The sequence below is a fragment of the Rhinoraja longicauda genome, chromosome 25, assembly GCF_053455715.1.
Source record: "Rhinoraja longicauda isolate Sanriku21f chromosome 25, sRhiLon1.1, whole genome shotgun sequence".
NCBI lineage: Eukaryota > Metazoa > Chordata > Chondrichthyes > Rajiformes > Arhynchobatidae > Rhinoraja > Rhinoraja longicauda.
The window spans coordinates 10,678,334-10,699,869 of NC_135977.1; the positions used below are offsets into that span (position 1 = coordinate 10,678,334).

The 21,536-nt window shown below is 46.4% G+C and overlaps 1 protein-coding gene across 1 annotated transcript in view; it reads right to left on the reverse strand.

Moving 5' to 3' along the window:
• Positions 1-3,404: 3,404 nt before the first annotated feature.
• The window catches only part of LOC144605667 (oxysterol-binding protein 2-like), a 193,201-nt gene continuing 175,069 nt past the window's right edge, over positions 3,405-21,536 (reverse strand). Inside the window, 5 exon segments of the mRNA XM_078421143.1 lie at positions 3,405-11,461; positions 14,089-14,309; positions 16,235-16,419; positions 17,655-17,750; positions 19,481-19,584. Of these exon segments, the coding sequence (XP_078277269.1) occupies positions 11,319-11,461; positions 14,089-14,309; positions 16,235-16,419; positions 17,655-17,750; positions 19,481-19,584 (749 nt within the window). The 3' untranslated portion in view covers positions 3,405-11,318.

Sequence of the window (21,536 nt, forward strand, 5' to 3'; positions counted from 1 at the left end):
CCTAAACTCCAGTGGGTTTGGAGCCTTCAAAGGCTCATCTTACAACACAGATTGTGCCCGAATCTAAACTACAAACCACTTGGCTATTTTACATTGGTCAAAAAAGTTAAGGGGTGTCAAGACTCTGCAAAATAACTGAGATGCTGCCTGACCTGCTGATTTGCTCCAGCACTTTGTGAATAAATACCTGCAAAATAACACGATGCATTTTAAAACCCCCCTCGAGTTAAATAATCTGCGAAATGAAAAATTAAATGAGAATTACATTTTTCGTTCGGTTAATTTACAACAATTTAAAAATTATACTTGCCATTAATCCATTGATTGCTCATTGAAATGTTTGTAGACAATGATATAAAGCACTAACCGGTTGGAATTGTCTCCATTTGCAACAGCAAATGCCAGAAGTTAGGTTGGGGAGGTTTTGTAAACTCTGCAAGCTGTATGTGTGTGTGTGTGTGTTGTGTTGTGGGTCCAGGGAGCCGCAGCCCCGGGAGCGGACAGCCGCCGTCGCCCAGCAACCGGCACCCGGCGGGAACAGCCTTCACCATCGGCGCCCGCCGTCGCTCAGCAACGGTCGGGGGCGCGCGGCAACAAGGCGGGCGGCAAAGTTAGCGCCCTGGGAAGGGGGAGGGAGGGAAAGGGGGGGGGAGGGAGAGGGGGGGAAAGGGGGGGGAGGGAGGGGAAAGGGGGGGGGAGGGGGGGGAAAGGGGGGGGGGAGGGAGAGGGGGGGAAAGGGGGGGGAGGGGGGGAAAGGGAGGGGAGGAGGGAGGGGGGGGATGGATGGATGGAGGGAAAGGGAGGGAGGATGGATTGAGGGATGAATGGATGGACGGATGGGAGGGATGGATTGAAGGATGGATGGAGAGATGGATGGAAGGAGGGAGGGGGAGAGGGGAGTGAAGGGGGAGGGAGGGAGAGAGGGATGGATGAATGGAGGGAAAGGGAGGGAGGATGGATTGAAGGATGGATGGAGGGATGGATGGATGGAAAGAGGGAGGGGGAGAGGGGAGTGAAGGGGGAGGAGGAATGGGGAAAAGGGAGGGAGGGAGAGAGAGAGGATGGAGGGAGGGAGGGGGAGAGAGGAATGGACGGAGGGAGAGGGAGGGATGGATCGAAGGATGGATGGAGGGAGGGATGGATGGATGGAAAGGGGGAGGGGGGAGTGAAGGGGGAAGGGGAGGGAGGGAGGATGGATGGATGGAGGGAGGGGGAGAGGGAGGGAGGAATGGACGGGAGGGAGAGGGAGGAAGGATGGATGGAAGGAGGGAGGGGGAGGGAGAATGGATGGATGGAGGGAGGGATGGATTGATGGATGGAGGGGGTTGTAAGGAAGACAGAGAAAAAGAGGGAGATAGAGAAAAAAAGGGAGATAGAGAAAAAAGAGACGAAGTGAGAGAAAGAAAGATAGATAGAGAAAGAGAAAGAAGAAAGGGAGAAACAGAGAGAAAGAATAGAAGGGAAGGAAGGATGGAGGAAAGGCGAGAGTGAAAGAGGCTGAGATAGAATGAGGGAGGGAAGGTGAATAAGAGTGAAAGTAAGGTTGAGAGAGGGGGAAAGAGGAAAGAAAGGGGAGGTGAGAGACAGAACGAGGAAGAGTGTGGGAGGGAAGGTGAAAAAGAGAGTGAAAGTAAGATTGAGGGAGAGAGGGAAAGAGGGAGGGAAGGAAGGTGAGTATAAAGTTAAGGAGGGAGGGAAGGTGAGTATAGAATCAAGGATTTTCTGTTGATAACTTTAATCTCGACCCGAAACGTCACCTATCCCTTTTCTCCAGAGATGCTTCCTGACCGGCTAAGTTACTCCAGCAATTTGTGTTTAACTTTAATCATGACTTTGAATAGCATGACAGGAAGAAGTCTACAATCCTACAAAACACAGCTGTTCTCTTGTAAGAATGGGTGAAAAATGCCACTTCCATGGGAAAGTTCACTACCCAGTTATCCACCTTTCACATGAAGTGGTAACACAGCAAGCAGTAGGTGTCTGCAGATCCATGAGAAGCCAGTTGATGGGTTTTCCGCGACATAGCAGATGTGTAATCTAGAACACAGCAGGCAATGATCAATCTAGTTTACGTCCTGGAATCCATAATGCCGCAGGACTGATTAATCTAAAACAGCATATACTAATTAATCGAGGACAAGGTGTTGCAGCCAATTATCAATCTACTTGCATTTTCAGTACTGTTGGCGGAAGAGTTTCAGTACTGTACACTGAAGGATTTCATTACTGCTCAGTTTGGATATCTTTAAGAACTAAATTACATAATTATAACACCACAAACACAAGAAGGATCTTTATTTCTGAATTTGTTTTATTTCTACATTTTTGGCATTTTTTGTCTTTAGTCACACACGATGTTGTTTTCAGATGTTCTGTCAGCTTGGATTTTGATTGATGCTGGTTAGATCAGTGACCAAACTGGTGAAATATTCAAATAGGCAGGTGAGTGCACCCAAAAGGCCCAGACTTTATCGAAATAATTCATTAATGTTTGTAAATATATTCCTTTAAGCAATTTAAATGTACATACAAACTAAGGAGCCATGATTCCTTTCATAATTAAGCAGGTTATATAAGTACATTGGGGAACAGCATAATTAACACTTTTGCACCATTGAAAGTACACACAATTCTATTGCGTCTTCTCAGCAAGCTAGGTTTGCTGCACATTTTCTACCACTGAATATTACAAAATAGAATTAGAGGAGGTTATAACCATTGAACTTTGCTTTACTTTACCAACAGTGAGAATAAAATGTAATTAAATATAAATTGCGATCTCTTCATATTGAATATGTTACTATTGTACTGTGGAGTTCTGCCACTGGTCTCAAGGGTTGATGGTAATCTTCAGTGGGTGGCCAATGTCTTCCGATGATACGGACACACTGGGAATCTTGAACAATCGACCTGAGCATCTGGTGCCCCTCGCTCAAGTTTTACCAAGATGGGAATAACTTCCCAGTCTTACACTGTCTAAACAAGAGCGTTGTCCAAGAGTAAGTTGCAAATGCCATCCAATTTAATGGGAGAACATGGCCCCCTTCCTATCTGACAGAGAGTGCTTTCCAATGGATTGCGGGTTAAAAAGATGCAAACATTTAGAATGGGATCCAAGAAGGGGGCAGAAGGAGTGGATATGTAGGTAATATAGCCACCTGGCTCCTACATTGAGATTATGGCACCATGATTTAGCATCTTTAGAAAGTAGACTTTAGTACCCTTTGCATGTACTTATTATCTATTTATGTAGGAAGGAACTGCAGATGCTGGTTTACACCAAAGATAGACACAAAAAGCTGGAGTAACTCAGCAGGTCAGGCAGCATCTCTGGAGAAAAGGAATAGGTGACGTTTTGGGTCGAGACCCTTCTTCAGTCTGAGGAAGGGCCTTGACCTGAAACAGTACCTATTCCTTTTCTCCAGAGAAGCTGCTTGTCCCGCTGAATTACTCCAGCTTTTTGTCCCATTATCTATTTCTCTTTTACAGTTCAGTTTACTTAACAATTTTTACACTGTTCAATGGGAGGGTGTTCTTTTATAATAATTGTTTAAATTCTCAATCAAAAATGTAAATGAAGCCATTTCTATTGAGAGATGTCAAAAACGTGTTATCCAAAATGGGTTAGAGGCAAGTTCAAGGTAACTTTTACCACTCCTAATGAGAAGACTAGGGAAAGAGATGACCATTCAAATTTAGTCCCGAGTGTTTAAAATAATAGGAAACCTATCATCTTGACATTAGATCAGAAAACACTGGAAGCGTTCAGCAGGTCAGGCAGCACCTGTAGAAAGAGAATTTCTGATCTTCAACTGGAAATGTTAACTCGGTTTCTCTTTCCGCAGATACTGCCTGACCTGTTGAGTGTTTCCAGCAGTTTCTATTTTTATTTCAGATTTCCAGAATCTGCAGTTTTTCAATTTTTTTGACAATCCGTCCAATTCAAAAAGTTTCTGATTTGAAATAGTTGGAGAAACCTGATATTATTCAGATCTATCAAAGGTAGAGACATTTTATCTCAAAGCGAGCCGCAGTCTCAGTTTCAAAGCGAGGTATTTTTAATCTATGGGTGATTCTAAGTGACGATCAGTGTTTTATGCCATTATTATGTCGAGGCCAGGGAACTGCGTTTAATTGTGATATTGTTCAAATGAAATAACTCATTAGAACCTCATTCTTGCCCCTAGCAAAATCGTACTTTACATTTCATAACTTTTCATCTGAGGCTGGAAATCTTGGGTGAGATCAACAGTGTTAGGATGAGAGGAGTTTGCCTCATATCATCATAAAATTACCAGAACAACCTTAGATTAACAAGGGGTCAATGACCCATGTGCAGCCGACACACAGTGCATTTTGTCAGGTATATAAAATTATGGGAGGCATAGATAGAGTAGACGGTCAGAATCGTTTGGAAAAATCAAATAATAGAGGGCATAGATTTAAGGTGAGAGGGCCAAGGTTTAAAGGTGATGTGCGGGGTGAGGTTTTTTTTAAACAGAGAGTGGTGAGTATCTGGAACCTGCCGCCGGAGGTGGTGGTGTAGCAGATACGTTAGTGGCATTTAAATGACTTTTGGATAGGCACATGGATACACAGAGAATGAAGGGCTATGGGTTATGTGCAGGTTGATGGTCTTGACATCAGGTTCGGCACAGACCTGGTGGGCTGATGGATCTGCTCTATGTTCTATGGTCTTATCTACTGGAGCCAAATGGACTCTTGACAAACATATCTCAGTCGGAAGGCGTGGTGATTCAGTGCAAAGAGCACTCTCCTCCATTTTCAGCATCTGTGCAAGGGGCAAGTATTGAGAACATCAACCTGAAGCAATCTCAGCAAGGAGGAAGAATCTGAGACACTTGTGTCATCCATGCCAGTGGGAGAGGTAGTGGGAAAGAATGCCCCCACACGGCCTGTTGATAAATTGTAGAGGGTATTAAAAAAAATTATTGATAACAGTTAGGTTTGGTGCATAATGGCTGGAAAACTGAAGGGGTCAGATTATGCTGCCAACATGGATGAAAAGTGCAGTAAAAATAGAGTCAACAAATGGGAAACTTGAGGGAAATGAGAAAAGCTCAATGGAAGCTGACCATCTAGCAATTTCAATTTCTTTCCAGAGATTTGTATCATCATCAGACCAACAAGTTCAGCTTTCTCATAATCTCCCAATTCGCTTTAAGACAGGATGAATACACTCAGGGTAAACAGTACTGTTTTCACATTTTTAAAAATGAAAATCTTAATATATTACAAATTACAAATATATTACTAGTCAGAATTAAGTGTAAACTGCAGATTTATACAATCTCAGTTTTATGTTCTAAACAATTTAAACATTGTAAATATTTACATGGTCTATTTGGGGTTTTTTTTCCCAAAGAATTCACAACCGTTGGAGGCAGACTACTGCATCTGACGTTCTACAAACATAAGAAAGTAATGAATTATGTTTGTCCTGTGGCATTAGATTCATACACTTAACTAATCCTGCTGTATAAAATGATGTAGTGCTAATATATGTACATAGTGGCCAATTATGGAATAGGGAGACTGTCCCAGTAATTGGATAATCAAAACTGACTTATTACAAACCAAGGATCCTTAAAGGAGTTTTATTCTAGGGGGGTTACTTTGAGGTCAGGATTCTTAAACACAAGCCACATCTTTCAGAATGGTGGTAAACAGATCTGCATCTGTAGATCTCCATGGTGACTGGAGTAAAGGACTGGTGGGGAAGACGGGCGAGGAGCGATTCACTCTTTTCTCGCTTTCCTCGTCGAACTATCTAGTTTCTATTTGACATTTCTTCAAATCTCAGTTAACAGGTAGGAGTTGCTGGAATTTAAAGTTGCAGGCCCATAAACATCTTTAAAATGAAACATTTGCAACACAGCCACGGATGGTTGTAAATGTATGTCAGGATTTCACTGTGTACATAATGCAGAGGCCGTAGCCCTAGGTAATTGCTTCTCAGGGTGTATTCGATCATTCTGACTCATTGGGGAACTGGTTCCTGAAAGCCACCCAATTAGTAGTGCTGAGCGACAACAGGTCATTAACTCTGGTCTCTGCAGCCTGTTATTTTTCTTCAGCTTGCTTCCATTACAAGCCAACCGATAACTCTCTTTGTCTATTGAGCTGGGCAATTCGCTGTGTTTGGCTGCCTTGAACTGTGCTTGGACTAGTGGTTACCCAGCAGGGAGGATCGGGAGGGAAAAAAATGGAGATGCATGCAAGCAGGTGTCTCCTCCTCAAAGTTATAACAAAGGTAATTATGTTCTTCAACAGAGACACGAGGAACTGCAGAGGCTGGTTTATAACTAAAGAACACAAATGCTGGAGTAGCTCGGTAGGCCAGGCAGCATCTCTGAAGAACAAGGTTATTTGGATTGTTACTGAGCAGAGGGCTGTGTGTTCACAGGTTACGGGGTCCAGTGGGTGGTAGAAAAGGCGATTGGCAAGCCAGATCCATGCTTCCACCGATATTGAAGGAGTTGTCATTAATGGGAATGGGCCAAGTGTTGGTGCAAAAACAAGGAGTTAAAATCACTAATAAAGTGCCTTCAGTGAGGAAAAATCATGTCTCAAAGTGCTTTGAAGAGAAATGGAAAGCAGCCATAGGTGGGGGGAGGGAAAGACCCAAAGAGTTGGAGTAACTCAGTGGGTCAGGCAGCATCTCTGGAGGACATGGATAGGTAACGTTTTGGGTTGGGACCCTCTTTCCAGCACTCCTTGTTTTTACTGTAAACCAGCATCTTCAGTTCCTTGATTCCAGAAGCAGGGGACCTGGGTGAAGATGTGGGATGGTGTAGGTTCAGGGAGAAACAGTTAAAGGAAAGAGCGGGAAAGGGCTGATTTTTGATAGATCGTTGGGTCAAAGCTGGCAAAACATTATCACAGGTGCTGGACTGAGTAAGAGCAAGAGCAGTAATTGGAAGGAAAAGGCTGAACAGGGGTCAGAGATTCAAGAAGCCATAAAGATAACGCATCCCATTGTTTCTTTCTGGAGTCAAAATAACTCTTCATCACAGCAAATGTTTCAGTCATCTCAGGGTTTGTGAAGGAGAAATATAGATGAAAAGAACTGGAATGGTTTAATTTTAAACTAATCTGAATTTCTCTTCATGTAAGGCCATTGCCCCAAATTAGGCCAATCTTTAATGCTGGTGGAAGATGCCATAGGCTTATCATTCTCTGGCACTGCCTGGTGCTCCATCAATAGGTTCTGAACTGCATGTTGGAAACAGATATCTGAAGCAGGCTTTCTTTGTGAACTGATAACTTGGGGTTCCATCACAGTAAAGGCTCCCTTGCCTTTGCAGTTCTTCACAACATGCACACTGCACAGAATGTGTCCCAACACTCCAAAAAGCACAGGAATATTGGAATAACTGTTATTCGGGTGCTTAGGCATTTTGGACCTTATGATCCAAGGAATGGTTTAAACATCTCATTCCTGGGGTCTGCCATGGTCCTGCTTTTCTGTGACCAGAACACTCACTCAACTCCTCATGCGTACCTAACATCAAATCTGCAACTCGTCCCTGATGAGACTTTCTCTCCCTGTACATGATTGGGAGTCAAGGTGAGCACGATGTGAGAAACTACAGGGGTCTGTTCCCCTGATGGAGGTCTGATCAACAGGAGGCCTTCATAAACCTCAATAAGCAACAACCTTCTCCACATGTACTTTAGATCAGTACTTCAGTGCCATCAACACATTGTTGATATGCTGTCCTGCAGCTGAATTTAAAAACCTGAGGCCTTCATCCTGTGTGAATATTCCAGTGGATGGATTTCATTCATGCACTGATATGGTTACTGACTGTGCTCTCTCCTATGATGTTGCCTGTCTCTGTTGCAGAGTGCTGCACAGGTGTACGTAGCATGGACAGTTATTTTTCTGCAGACTGATCAGACCTCCGTCACAGTCGGGAATGCGATGTTGGAAAGAGCAAGGAATTGGTGCTGGACTGAACCTTTCTCACCCTGTTGCAAGTGAGGGAGCAATCGGTGGGGTCATTCTGAGGGTCACAGCGACACACTTGGGATATAAAAGATGAGTTTCCATTGCAGCCAGTTGGTTGCAGCCTTTGTCTCTGTGCTTCTGTGGCGTCGACTGCCTATCTGGCTGTGTCACTGTTTCTCCACATGGTTTGCTCCAGTCTTGGACTCAATGTGGAAGGCACTGGGAGTGGGATCGTGGTGCAATCTGTGTAGTCGGTCCCACAGTGAGAGATCATTTTGCAATTCATCAGCTTGCACTCCTGCACCCCCACCAGTTAAAACCATCGAAGCATGACATTAGATGCAACTTACAGGACGATAAGATGGAGCATCCCTCCAGTGCATGAGGGAGGACCCTTCCAGGACGTACATCCCCATCAGCTTTCCCCTAAAGTTCCTGAAACCACTGGCATCTGACATGTTTAGTCCATACCACTGCTGGTCGTGGCACATTCACGGAGACTTTAAAGATACCGCACGGAAAGAGGCACTTCGGCCCACCAAGTGCATACCGACCAGCGATCATCCCACACACTAACACTATCCTACATACTCGGGGCAAATTTACCAAAGCCAATTAACCCACAAGTCTGTACGTCTATGGAGTGTGGGAGGAAACCAGACCACCGGGAGAGAACCCACACGGCCACAGGGAGAACGTACAAACTCCGTACAGACAGCATCCATAGTCAGGATTGAACCCGGGTCTCTGGTACTGTAAGGTAGCAGCTCTACTGCTGCGCCAATGTGCCACCCGTAACTTGCTGAGGAACGATTCTGGCATTTAATAGACGGTTACCTCAACATCTCTAAGGACACCTACGTCTATGCCTGCCGAACGCACAGACCACTGGATGTGTAACACCGACTGTAAGTTCTGATCGTCGTGCTTTATCTGTAGGGCTTGTGGTGGGGAGGAGCGGGAGAGGGCTAGAATCACATCATAGCAACCTGCATCAACCAGCAGTTCAGGGTACTGGGGAGTGGAAGGCTGTCTTTAGTGAGTAGTCTAGCAGCCCATTGTGCAGTGAAAAATAGAATTCACTGGATTGTGAGGTAGAAAATAATGTTGATGATGCATTACATGTTAGAGCAAAAGATTTTTTTGTGTCAAACATTGGAGAATCCCTACACTTAAAGCTTGCTGTGTGATTTCTGTAATTTTGCGATTACGTTCCAGAAGTGTGAAGATGTTTTGTTTTGCGTAGATCTAAAGCATAACAGATCAGTTGACCTTCTCAATACCCAAAAGGGATTATGTTACGGAGCGGCAATCTACAAACGTGGCTGGTAAGATCTACATTTCACCTTCCACAAGCAAACTTTCAATCTCAGTTTGCATTGTCACTTCAAGTCTGATTGAGAATGATCAGCCATTGAATGGCGATGCTGGCTCGAAGGGCCGAATGGCCTCCTCCTGCACCTATTGTCTATTCCTTGCAGCAGACCCTTTCTTCCCTCAGCCGCTGGCTCTTTGTACAGGCCAAGGCCATGAGGGTCCATTCCCGAGTTCTTACATGATACAGTAAAAGGCCAACGTGGCTCCCAACCCAGGATGATTCCAGTCTAGTGCCACTGTCAGAGACCTCTGCATTTTGTTTTTAACAGTAAAATCTAATTCCAGCTGATAATTCAGAAAACCAAAGCGATCGGCTCCGTGTGGAGCTGTGGGAGATGGGCAAGGTCCTCAATGATTATTTCACCAATGATTATTGGTTAGCACGCAACAAAAGCTATTCATTGCACCTCGGTACATGTGACAATAAACTAAACTAAACCTCGGTTTTTGCCGTGGAGAAAGACATGAAGATTGGGGAAGGTGGGACAGTTAATGGAGAGGTCTTGGGGACAGTCCGTATTACGATTGAGGAGGTGCTGGAGGAGGCGCCTGAAGATGGATAAATCTCAGGCTTGATCAGATATATTCAAAGACACTTTGGGAGGCTAGAGAAGAAATTGCATGATATGGCATGGGTGAGGTGCCAAAAGGCTGGAGGGTGACTAATGTTATGCCTCTATTTGAGAAGGGCTGCAAGGAAAAGCCTGGGAACTATAGACCAGTGAGCCAAACATCTGCGGTGGGCAAGTTACTGGAGTGGATTCTGAGGCCTCAGTTGGGCAAGTGAGATGAGGAATGGAGTATAATGCAAATGAGTGCGAGGTGTTGCATTTCAGGACGTCAAATCAGGACAGGACCATCACAGTGAATGATGAGTGTTGTAGAGCAGGTACATAGTTCCCTGAAGGTAGAGTCACAGGTTGATAGGATGGTTAAAAAGGCTTTTGGTATGTTGGCCTTCTTCAGTCAGGGTATTGAGTACAGAAGTTAAAATGTTGTGTTACAGTTAAGGATGTCGGTGAGGCTACATTTGGAGTATTGTGTTCAGTTGTGGTCACCCTGCTAACAGGAAGGATATTGTTAAACTGGAAAGAGTGCAGAGAAGATTTACAAGGTTGTGGCAAGGACTTGAGGGCCTGAGCTATAGGGAGAGGTTGGGTAGGCTAGGACTTTATTCCTTGGAGCGCAGGAGGCTGAGGAGTGATCTGATAAAGGTGTATAAATTCATGAGGGGGATAGACAGGGTGAATGCACAATCCTTTGCCCAGAGTAGGAGAATCAAGAACCAGATTACATACTGTAAGTTTAAGGTGAGAGGGGAAAGATTTAATAGGAACCTAAGGGGCAAACTTTTCACTCAGAGGGTAGTGGATATATGGAACGAGCTGCCAGAGGAGGTAGTTGAGGCAGGTACGATAGCATTTAATAGACATTTGGACAGGTACACGGACAGGAAAGGTTTAGAGGGATATGGGCTAAATGTGGTCAAGCGGGACTGACGGGACATCTTAGTTGTCATGGGCGAATTAGACCAAAGAGGCTGATTCCTTGCTGTAAGGCCCTGACTAATTTGTTCAGCAAAACTCTGACCTTTTATCCAAAACTGCAGATCATATCAACAGTCGGGGGTTGAGGGATGGTGGAGTACCTGGCTGTTGGAACACTGGTGCTAATCCCGGTCTTCAAGCAACCCACTGCTCTCCCTCTGTAGTCACCTGCAGCCAAAAATAATTCCATGAATCTTCTCTGGGTCATATTCTTTGGGGAGGGGGAAGGGGAGGGAGCTGTGTTGTATCTTTGGAGTGGGACTGTGGTGTTTATTTGCATTGACATTGTTGGTACCAGAAAGCTGCCCTGTATGTTTCCGTTGAGTTGTCCCACAGTGGAGGTTGGCATTGCTCCTTTCCTCTTCTGCTGGTGACAGGGGACACTCTGAGGTCCATTGGCCTGGAGTTTGCCGTGCTCAGTAAATGTCTGGGCACAGATTCCAGTCTTGTGTCTCCTTGCTCTCCCAGTAGCCACCTTTGTAAACGTAAAGCTCCTCTCCAGTGAGGGGATCCTCTTTCTTCTGAAACCACACAGGCTTGTAAGCATCATAGTCCCTGCCTGTAATTGAAAGACCAGGATGTCATTAATAGAGTCACAGAGAGACAAAGCACAGGCTCTTGGCTCACCGAGTCTGTGCTGACCATCCACCATCCGTCTGAAGAAGGGTCTCGGCCCGAAATCTCCAGAGATGCTGTCTGACCCGCTGAGTTACTGCAGCTTTTTGTGTCTATCCTTTTACACTAATTCTACTTTGATCCCCATTTTTAATTTAGACTTTAGAGATACAGCATGAAAACAGGCCCTTTGGCCCACCGAGTCCGCACTGACCCGCGATCATTCCAGGGCTATCGTACACACTGGGGACAATTTACAATTTTTTTTTTACTAAAGCCAGTTAGCCTACGAACCTGTACACATTTGGACTGGGGAGGAAACCAGAGCGCCCAGAGAAAACCTACGTGGTCACAGAGAGAACACACAAACTACATACAGTCAACAGCCATAGTCAGGTTCGAACCCGGGTCTCTGGCACTGTGAAGCAGCAACTCTACTGCTGCGCCACTGTGCTGCCCCATTCTCCGAACGTTTCCATCAACTCCACCCTCATTCCACTGCTCACAATTTACTGTGCCCAATTAAGCTACTAATCCACAAGCCTTTGGGGCATGGGAGAAAACTGGAGCACCCAGAGGAACCTTGTGTGAGCAGAGGGAGCACATGCAAACTCCACACAGAGAGCACCCAAGTTCAGGATTGAACCAGGGTCTCTGGCGCTCTGTGGCCCTGGCTCTCCAAGGTGTGTCACTGTGCAGCCCACAAATAGTGCCTCTCAAAACATCCTGACATCTAAAAGCACCGTGCAAGCATCTTTGAAGCACAGTCACTGTAGTAGGTAGGAAACACTGTGGCTAAATGATCTCCAAAAAATTCCACAAAAATCAATGAGATATGTTATCAGATGAGTGTTGTTATCACCAGAGATATGTTATCAGATGAGTGTTGAAAATTGGCCAGAGGACTGGGGTGAACTGCTCCTGCTCAATGAAACAGTGGTGCAACGCAGGGCAAAGTGAGCAACAACATATCATTTGAATGGTGACATATCCCTGAGATGTGGCGCTCCCTCAGTAACGCGCCAAGTGACACTCTGCATTGATATCCTAGTAAAACGATTGAACCAAAGATACTAGAGGAACAAGATGGACCACTCCGTTGAAATCGCCTATACTGAAGTGTAGTATGCAAAGGAGCCATTTTAGTAGGCAAAACCCGCCATTCGCTATGCCTCGCGCAGTGTAATCAGTGTTTTGGGGGGAACAGTATGTGTGATGATACCATTAAAATGCAGAATATATCTCATTTATCAATTCACAGATTTTTGTTATTTTTCTTTTTAAATGTTTCTGCAAGTTTCTGCCTATTAAAATGGCGCCGTGACGTACTACCGTTTTATTAGGGTCGAGTGGTCTATCTTGTTCCTCTAGTATCTTTGGATTGAACTAATCTAGCCGACCTCAGGCTCAGATGGCAACCAACCGCCGAGAATGAAGGGGGACCTAGCATGGGAGGACCGTCGAGAGGACAAAGAGGAACCATTGGGCCAACATTGAACACTTTGTAACTTTGTCGATGCCCTGTACGTGGCTGTTTGCTTACTTTGCTTAGTAAAGTAAACTTTGCTTACGTGACTGTTTGCTCACTTTGTGTATGGTATGCAAAACAAAGACTTTTACTGTGACATGTCACGTGTGACAATAAAGTATCATTCATTCATTCCATGTTCCTTCTGGACTTTTAGCAATGGCAGTTTTCAATACTAAGTCCACCTCCTTTCTTCATAATAATAATAATAATATATTTATTTTATATAGCGCCTTAACACATGCACAAAGCGCTTTACAAATACAATTAACATAGAAACAAACAGACAAACAGACAAACTATCCTGACGGAAAAGCGGCGAATAATCAACGCCAGCGTCCTCTCACGTCAGGGTCCGGCAGTAGACATTAAAGAACACAAGACACACAGATACAATTTTTTTACACAAAACAGCCATCACAGTGATTGCTCTAGGCATACCCTCACTGTGATGGAAGGCAAAGTCTTATCTCCTCCTCGTTCTTCTCCCGTGGCGCCACGAGGCGATCGAGGCTCCCAACCCCTTGAAGCCCCCACCGGGCGATGGAAAGTCCCAGGGTCGAGCCGAGCAGGTGACTTTTCCCTCTCCCCTAATAGCCAGACTCCAGCTACTGGATCGGTGATTGTTCCTCGTCTGGGGATAGTTCTGCCAATGTGCTCGGTAATGAATCTGTGGAATTCATTGCTTCAGAAGGCCGTGGAGGCCAAGTCAATGGATATTTTTAAGGCAGGGATAGATAGATTCTTGATTAGTACGGGTGTCAGGGGTTATGGGAAGAAGGCATGAGAATGGAATTAAGAGGGAAAGATAGATCATCCATGATTGAATGGCGGAGTAGACAAAGGGCCAAATGGCCTAATTCTGCTCCTATCACTTATGAACTATCAACTTATCAAGGATACTTCGATGCCTACACAGGCCATGAGAGGCTGAGCTGGATTTAAGGACTGGTGTGAAAGTGGGGAGGGCTGCTTTACCCTGTCACCCAGCTCCGTCCGGTCTCACCCTTCCCTGAGCCTCAACCAACACTCTTGGTTCTCACCTTCCTCCAAGGCTTTGACTGCCTCGGCCTCCCTCAAACGCCGGGTAGCTCTCTGCTTCTCTTCCAGCCGCTGCTTCTCCACGTTTGCCTCCTCCCAATCGCCGTTCTCCATCAAGCGCTGATCCGGCCTCAGACGGCTGTCAGTGGGCGCCGTCATGCTCTCCATCTCGTTCAGGGTTAACGCCAGCTCGGAGAAGTAGTACATGTTTTCTGCATTGTCGCTGAAACAGAAGGACGGTATTGTTGCTGTGTCTCTCAGTAGGGAACCCACATCCAATGGCCTCGGAACGGTGCACAACATTCGACAGAGCTTAAAAGGCTACATTTTGAGGATAGGTTCCAGAATTGTGTTCAGTTCTGAGCACCATGTTATAGGAAAGATATAGTCAAGCTTGAAAGGGTTCAGAGAAGATTTACGATGATGTTGCCAGCACTAGTGGGTCTGAGCTATAGGGAGAGGTTGAGTAGGCTGGGTGCCTCCCGTGACCTACCGTATGTATAAAGCACAGGAACAGAAACCACATTGACATAGCAGACATAAATTAGACCCTGTATCTGGGTGCTGTATAGAAGAGTCAGAAATAAAGGATGAAGCGCAAACACAAGAAGGATGGAAGATATGATTACAAACATGACTAAAACAATCTTTTCTGAGGCAGATGAAGGCGGAACAAAAGTTAGATGTAGGGAAGGATTGGGATGTGAGTGGGCTCCACCCAATTTCAGGATCACGGGAAGCAGGTTCATCTGAACTGACAGAATGAAGAATTGCAGGAGGGGATGCAAGATGGGAGAAAGCTGCACAAATCAATGAGGGGAATGGGCATTGCTTTGGCATAGGGTGCTTGGAGACACTGGATGCCCGACCTAAAGAGAGCCAGGTGGGATTTGAAGCAGGTGCCGCACGAGATTAGCCAGGGAGATGCTGGAGAAACCAAGAAGTAACAGAGATGGCTAAGACTTCCCATGACTTGGTGGTTAGGTAAACAGTGGAGCAGGCTATAGTAAATTGTATCCTCACTGAGCCAAGAATGTGTGCTTTCAAGAAGATAGACACAAAGTGCTGGGTCAGGCAGCATCTCTGGAGAAAAGGAATAGGTGACGTTTCGGGAGATCCTTCTTCAGACTGGGAGAGGAGTGCTTCCAAGGTCTGGGTAGCTCTACTCTAAGGTGCACTGATTCACACTGTTTTGATTTCTATCAGCCTCCTTTCATAACTGAGACAGTTAGTGAATGGTCAGCCGCCACAGAGCTGGCTTAATACAACCATGGGAGGCCATTGTAGGGTGAGATTCAGCAAGTACTTCTTCCGCACTAGGGTGATGGAAATCTAAAAACCTAGGATTCCCTCCAGAGCATCTCATATCATATCATATCATATATATACAGCCGGAAACAGGCCCTTTCGGCCCTCCAAGTCCGTGCCGCCCAGCGATCCCCGTACATTAACACTATCCTACACCCACTAGGGACAATTTTTACATTTACCCAGCCAATTAACCTACATACCTGTACGTCTTTGGAGTGTGGGAGGAAACCGAAGATCTCGGAGAAAACCCACGCAGGTCACGGGGAGAACGTACAAACTCCTTACAGTGCAGCACCCGTAGTCAGGATCGAACCTGAGTCTCCGGCGCTGCATTCGCTGTAAAGCAGCAACTCTACCGCTGCGCTACCGTGCCGTTTAAATTTGGTGGTCAGAGATTTTTTAAGCATCCAGGGTCACTCCGTAGGGTTCAACCACCACTTACTTTTTCACTCTTTGTGAGGTTAGACTCTGATTGGGGTGGAGGGAGAAGGTGACAGCAGTGATGAGAACTAAAGGCAGGAGGGAAAATGGCAAACACGCACCTTACCGCATCTGAAATGACCACAAGAAATTTTACATGGCTTTTGTGTGCATGGCTTATTTACCACATGATGGTTGGTGTAAACTTGGTGATACACTTGATATGACTCTATGGATCACAGAATCCCACACCACAGAAAGAGGCAATTGAGCTAATTGAATCTGTGCCCACTCTTTGAAAGGACACCAGATCACAAATTCTTCCAGACTGCAGAACAGATGCATTCAAAACAGGCTAATGCCCGAGATGACGTTTGATAGATTTACGCTGTGTGTTAGTTTGTCAAGTCAACTCACGGAAGTGGATATTTCCTCCACAGCACCTTGGGTGGAAGGGTCTGGTAGACGGTTTTCTGCTTGCCTTCGTAACTGGTCCCATCTTGACTGCTCTGTACAACCTTTGCAAACTCCATCTTCTCGTCCCATGTCCCTGACAGGATATAATCAGCTTTTCCTTCTCGGTCTGTCACTACACCTGTCACCTGTTGTACCACAAGAAAAATGTTCTCATTGTGTTACCCACCAGAGGAGGGGAGGGGGGGGGGGGGGGAGAAAGGTGGGGAGGGGTTTGGAGGGAGGAAAGAGAGTAAGGGTGACAAAGTGGGGAGCATCCCCATTAGCTGTGTTCCCCTGTCACAGGTTCGAGGAAGACTGAGCCACTGGGACAAACCTCAGACCACCAGCGCCACCGTGTGGTTAAGACTGGGTCGCCGGGGGAAAGTCTGAGACACCAGAACCACTTCTTGCTCACAGACAACAAGGGACTGCGCCCACACACAAGAGGCAAAGACAGGATGATTGGGAGACCGCCAGTGTCGTCTCTTCAAGTCAAAAGCTGAGCCGCCAGGAAGAAACCTGAGACTGCCAGGGTGGCCTCTCGAGGCAAGGGTGAACTACAGGAAGAAGCCTGTCATCGCCACGTCTTCCTCTTCGAAGACCAGGACTAAGCTACGGGGACAAGCCCGAGATCATGTGTGCCATCGCACGTACTCGCTGGAATTTAGAAGATTGAAGGGGGATCTTATAGAAACTTACAAAATTCTTAAGGGGTTGGACAGGCTAGATGCAGGAAGATTGTTCCCGATGTTGGGAAGTCCAGAACAAGGGGTCACAGTTTAAGGATCAGGGGGAAGTCTTTTAGGACCGAGATGAGAAAGTTTTTTTTCACACAGAGAGTGGTGAATCTGTGGAATTCTCTGCCACAGAAGGTAGTTGAGGCCAGTTCATTGGCTATATTTAAGAGGGAGTTAGATGTGGCCCTTGTGGCTAAAGGGATCAGGGGGTATGGAGAGAAGGTGGGTACGGGATACTGAGTTGGATGATCAGCCATGATCATATTGAATGGCGGTGCAGGCTCGAAGGGCCGAATGGCCTACTCCTGCACCTATTTTCTATGTTTCTATGTGCTCTGAAGGTGAGGGATAGCGCCCGCATGCAGCCCTAGGCTTTCTAACCACTGCAAATATTTCACATGAATTTGCCCTACTACAAGTGTTGGTGTGGTCATTGCTGAACCCCGCATCGTCCCTGATGCCACACGTTATTGTAGGTGATAATTACAGAGGTCAGCTATGATTATCTTTGACCCACACTGAAAAATTGAGGAATTGGAAAAAACAGTAATAATTTAACAGTTGCTATCAAATTAAATGAACCAGCATTCTGCTGATAAAAGGAAATCCTTGCATAAAAAGGCAGAATACAAGGTGCCACTCACCTTCCTGGCACAGTCCCGTGAGAAGTAACTATAGGGACTGAATTTGAGTTGACACTTGTCCTTTGTCTTGAAGTTCATGATGTCGATGTCTCCTGACTGAAGGTGAGAACGCAAGATTACACTCTGAACCTTCACGAGAATTTAATTACAATCAAGAAGTTTGACTGATAGTCTACAGTTGAATGAAAACTGGATCTGATTTATTGGAAAACTGGATCTGATAAACTGGATCTTGAATGAATTGCTTGAAGTTTAGTTTAGAGATACAGCCTTGAAACAGGCCCTTCGGCCCACCGGGTCCACGCCGACCAATGATCCCCGTAGACTAACACTATCCTACACACACTAGAAACAATTAACAATTTTACCGAAGCCAATTAGGTTACAAACCTGTACGAATTTGGAGTGTAGGAGGAAACCGGAGCAACGGGGGAAACCCATGCAGGTCACGGGGAGAACGTACAGAGAGATAGAGGGAGGGGGGAGAGGAAGAGGGAGGGAGGGAGGGAGTGGCAGAAATGATGGATTAATTTGCCCTCATGTTTTAATGGTTCAATGGTTTAGTTTAGTTTGGAGATACAGCGTGGAAACAGGCCCTTCAACCCACTGAGTCCGCACCGACCAACGATCCCCGCACATTAACACACACTAGGGACAACTTACACTTATACCAAGCCAATTCGCCTCCAAACCCTGTACGTCTTTGGAATGTGGGAGGAAGCCATAGATCTCGGAGAAAACCCGAGGTCATGGGGGGAACGTACAAACTCCGTGCAGACAGCACCTGTGGTCGGGATGGAACCCAGGTCTCTGGCGCTGCAAGTGCTGTAAGGCAGCAACTCCACCGCTGCGCCACCGAGCCGCCCTCAGGTTCGTTATTGTCACGTTGGCACAGCACAGTGAACTTCTTCTGCACTACCCACAAATGCACAGTCGCCGTATTTTGGCGCAGTTTGCAAAGAACAGGAAAAAGGCCGTAATCCAAAGTCCAAGTCCACGTACTGGAAGGACTGGAGCTCCCCTGATCCAGCTGCTGCCGGCCTGGGGCTTGCGACCCACTCCTCACCCGGCTGCCTCTGTGTGCCAGGGGGCTGCCTTCTGCAGTCAACCTTAACAACGACCATACCCTCTTCTACTGGCCCACTCCTCGCCTGTTATGGAACTGGTTCGGTGGATACGGTGAACGTGTGAACGTCTCTGTGCCAGAGACCCAGGCAGGGTGGTCCTCCTGCCCGATTCAATTCCCAATGTTTTCTAACAAAAGGACACGACACACAACGCAATGGCAAACCGCCTGACTTACTGTTGCAACGATCCATGTGTAACCACCATCATGAGAGGAGATCTTATCGAAACGTATAAGATTATTAAGGGGTTGGACACGTTAGAGGCAGGAAACATGTTCCCAATGATGGGGGAGTCCAGAATAAGGGGCCATGGTTTAAGAATAAGGGGTAGGCCATTTAGAACTGAGATGAGGAAAAACTTTTTCAGTCAGAGAGTTGTGAATCTGTGGAATTCTCTGCCTCAGAAGGCAGTGGAGGCCAATTCTCTGAATGCATTCAAGAGAGAGCTGGATAGAGCTCTTAAGGATAACGGAGTCAGGGGGTATGGGGAGAAGGTAGGAACGGGGTACTGATTGAGAATGATCAGCCATGATCACATTGAATGGCGGTGCGTACAGGCTCGAAGGGCCGAATGGCCTCCTCCTGCACCTATTGTCTATTGTCCCCTCCCCCACCACTGCACCATTTAACCCAAGTACGCTTCTTTCTGTTCTGACCTGACATTTAGTTTGTAAGAGTTACACCAAGCTTGTCACTGACCTGGTCGATCCACAGCTTGCCGACAATGATGTTGTGCACAGTGGAGGTGACCTTCCTCCACACATAGTGGTTGCTCCCCGAGTGGAACTGTAAGTGAATAGCACCTGTGGGACAATAAGAGGCTGATGAGATCGGAGACAATAGGGCGTTTGCGTCTTTCTACCTGAGGTGCTCCTTGCTTTGACCGTACCACCCTGGCAGTCTGACAAGCTAATGATCGCTGCAGAGGCATGAGAGACGTGTCCAAGGGAAAAACAGAGATATATTTGACAGGCAAAAATTCTAGCGCAATCGATGAAGGGCAAGATTCAATGGATCGGGAGGATCGGCAGAGGCACTGGACAATGGCTTCCTGCATTGCTGTAGGAAGCTCGGATGCTTCCAAAAGCGATGGATTTTATGGTGATGAATTGGAGAGAAAATGTCAAATCATTCAACACACACGGCAGCGCAGCAGTAGGGTTGCTGCCTTACAGCGCCAGAGACCCGGGTTCGATCCTGACCACAGGTGCTGTCCGTACGGAGTTTGTACGTTCTCCCCGTGACCTGCGTGGGTTTTCCCCGGGTGCTACGGCCAAAGACCCACACTCCAAAGACGTGCAGGTCTGTAGGTTAATTGGCCTCTATACGTCATCTCTAGTGTGTAGGATAGTACTAGTGTACAGGGTGATCACTGGCCGATGCAGACGCTGTGAATCGAAGGGCCTGTTTCCACCCAGTATCTCTAAAAGTCTAAAAAGAAAGGGTGCTCCGGTTTCTTCCCGCATTGCAAATACGTGCAGGTCGGTAGGTTGGCAGATGATAACAGCCCCTGGTGTAGGGAAGTAGCAGGAGGATTGGGGGCAGGGGGTAAATTGACGGGGATGCAAGAGGAACAACAGATTTAGTGGAGCCAGGTGCTTGATTAGTCAGGGCATCAGGGGTTATGGGGATAAGGCAGGAGAATGGGGTTGAGAGGAAGAGATAGACCAGCCATGATTGAATGGCGAAGTAGACTTGATGGGCCAAATGGCCTAATTCTGCTCCTAGAATTTACGAACTTGATGGTAACATGAAAGTAGGACCTTCGGCCCAACATGCCCCTGTTGTACGACTCAATGAGACATTATCTCTATGAGAAATCCAGTGTTGCAAAAGACATTTTAATCATTGAATGCTCCAGATCAACTGAGGTAATTATTCAAGAACTGTAAGCTTTTGTCGAAATTGCTTGGAGCAAAACATTGCGTGAAGATTGGAATGATCAGATGGGAACTAACTTTAGTGCCGCGCACGTTCAAACATTTCCAAATAATCTGGGAATGTTAATTCCTCATCCAAATCTCCAGAGGGGAAACAATAGACAGGGTGAATGCACAGAATGTTTTACCCAGTCCAGAGAAGAGGAATCGAGAACCAGGGGACACAGGTTTAAGGTGAGGGGTGGAAAGATTTAATAGGGACCTGAGAGGCAACTTGTTTTACACAAAGGGTGGTGGGTGTATGACACAAGCTGCCGGAGGAGGTAGTTGATTGAGGCAGATACTATGCAGAGGCAACGTTTAAGAAACATTTAGACAGGTTCATGGGTAGGATAGGTTTAGATTTAGATTTTTTTTAGATTTAGAGATACAGCGCAGAAACAGGCCCTTCGGCCCACCGGGTCCACGCCGCCCAGCGATCCCCGCACATCAACACTATCCTACGCCCACTAGGGACAATTTTTTTATTTTTTTTTACATTTGCCCAGCCAATTAACCTACAAACCTGTACGTCTTTGGAGTGTGGGAGGAAACCAAAGATCTCGGAGAAAACCCACGCAGGTCACGGGGAGAACGTACAGACAGCACCCGTAGTCAGGATCGAACCCGAGTCTCCGGCGCTGCATTCGCTGTAAGGCAGCAACCCTACCGCTGCGCCACCGTTTAGAGGGGTGTGGGCCAAATACAGGCAGGTGGGACCAGGGTAGACGGGGCATGTTGGTTGGTGTGGGAAAGTTGAGCCGAAGGGCCTGTTTCCACGCTTTATGACTCAATGAAGTGCTCTTCCACCCTGTGAACGAGACAAATGCACGCAG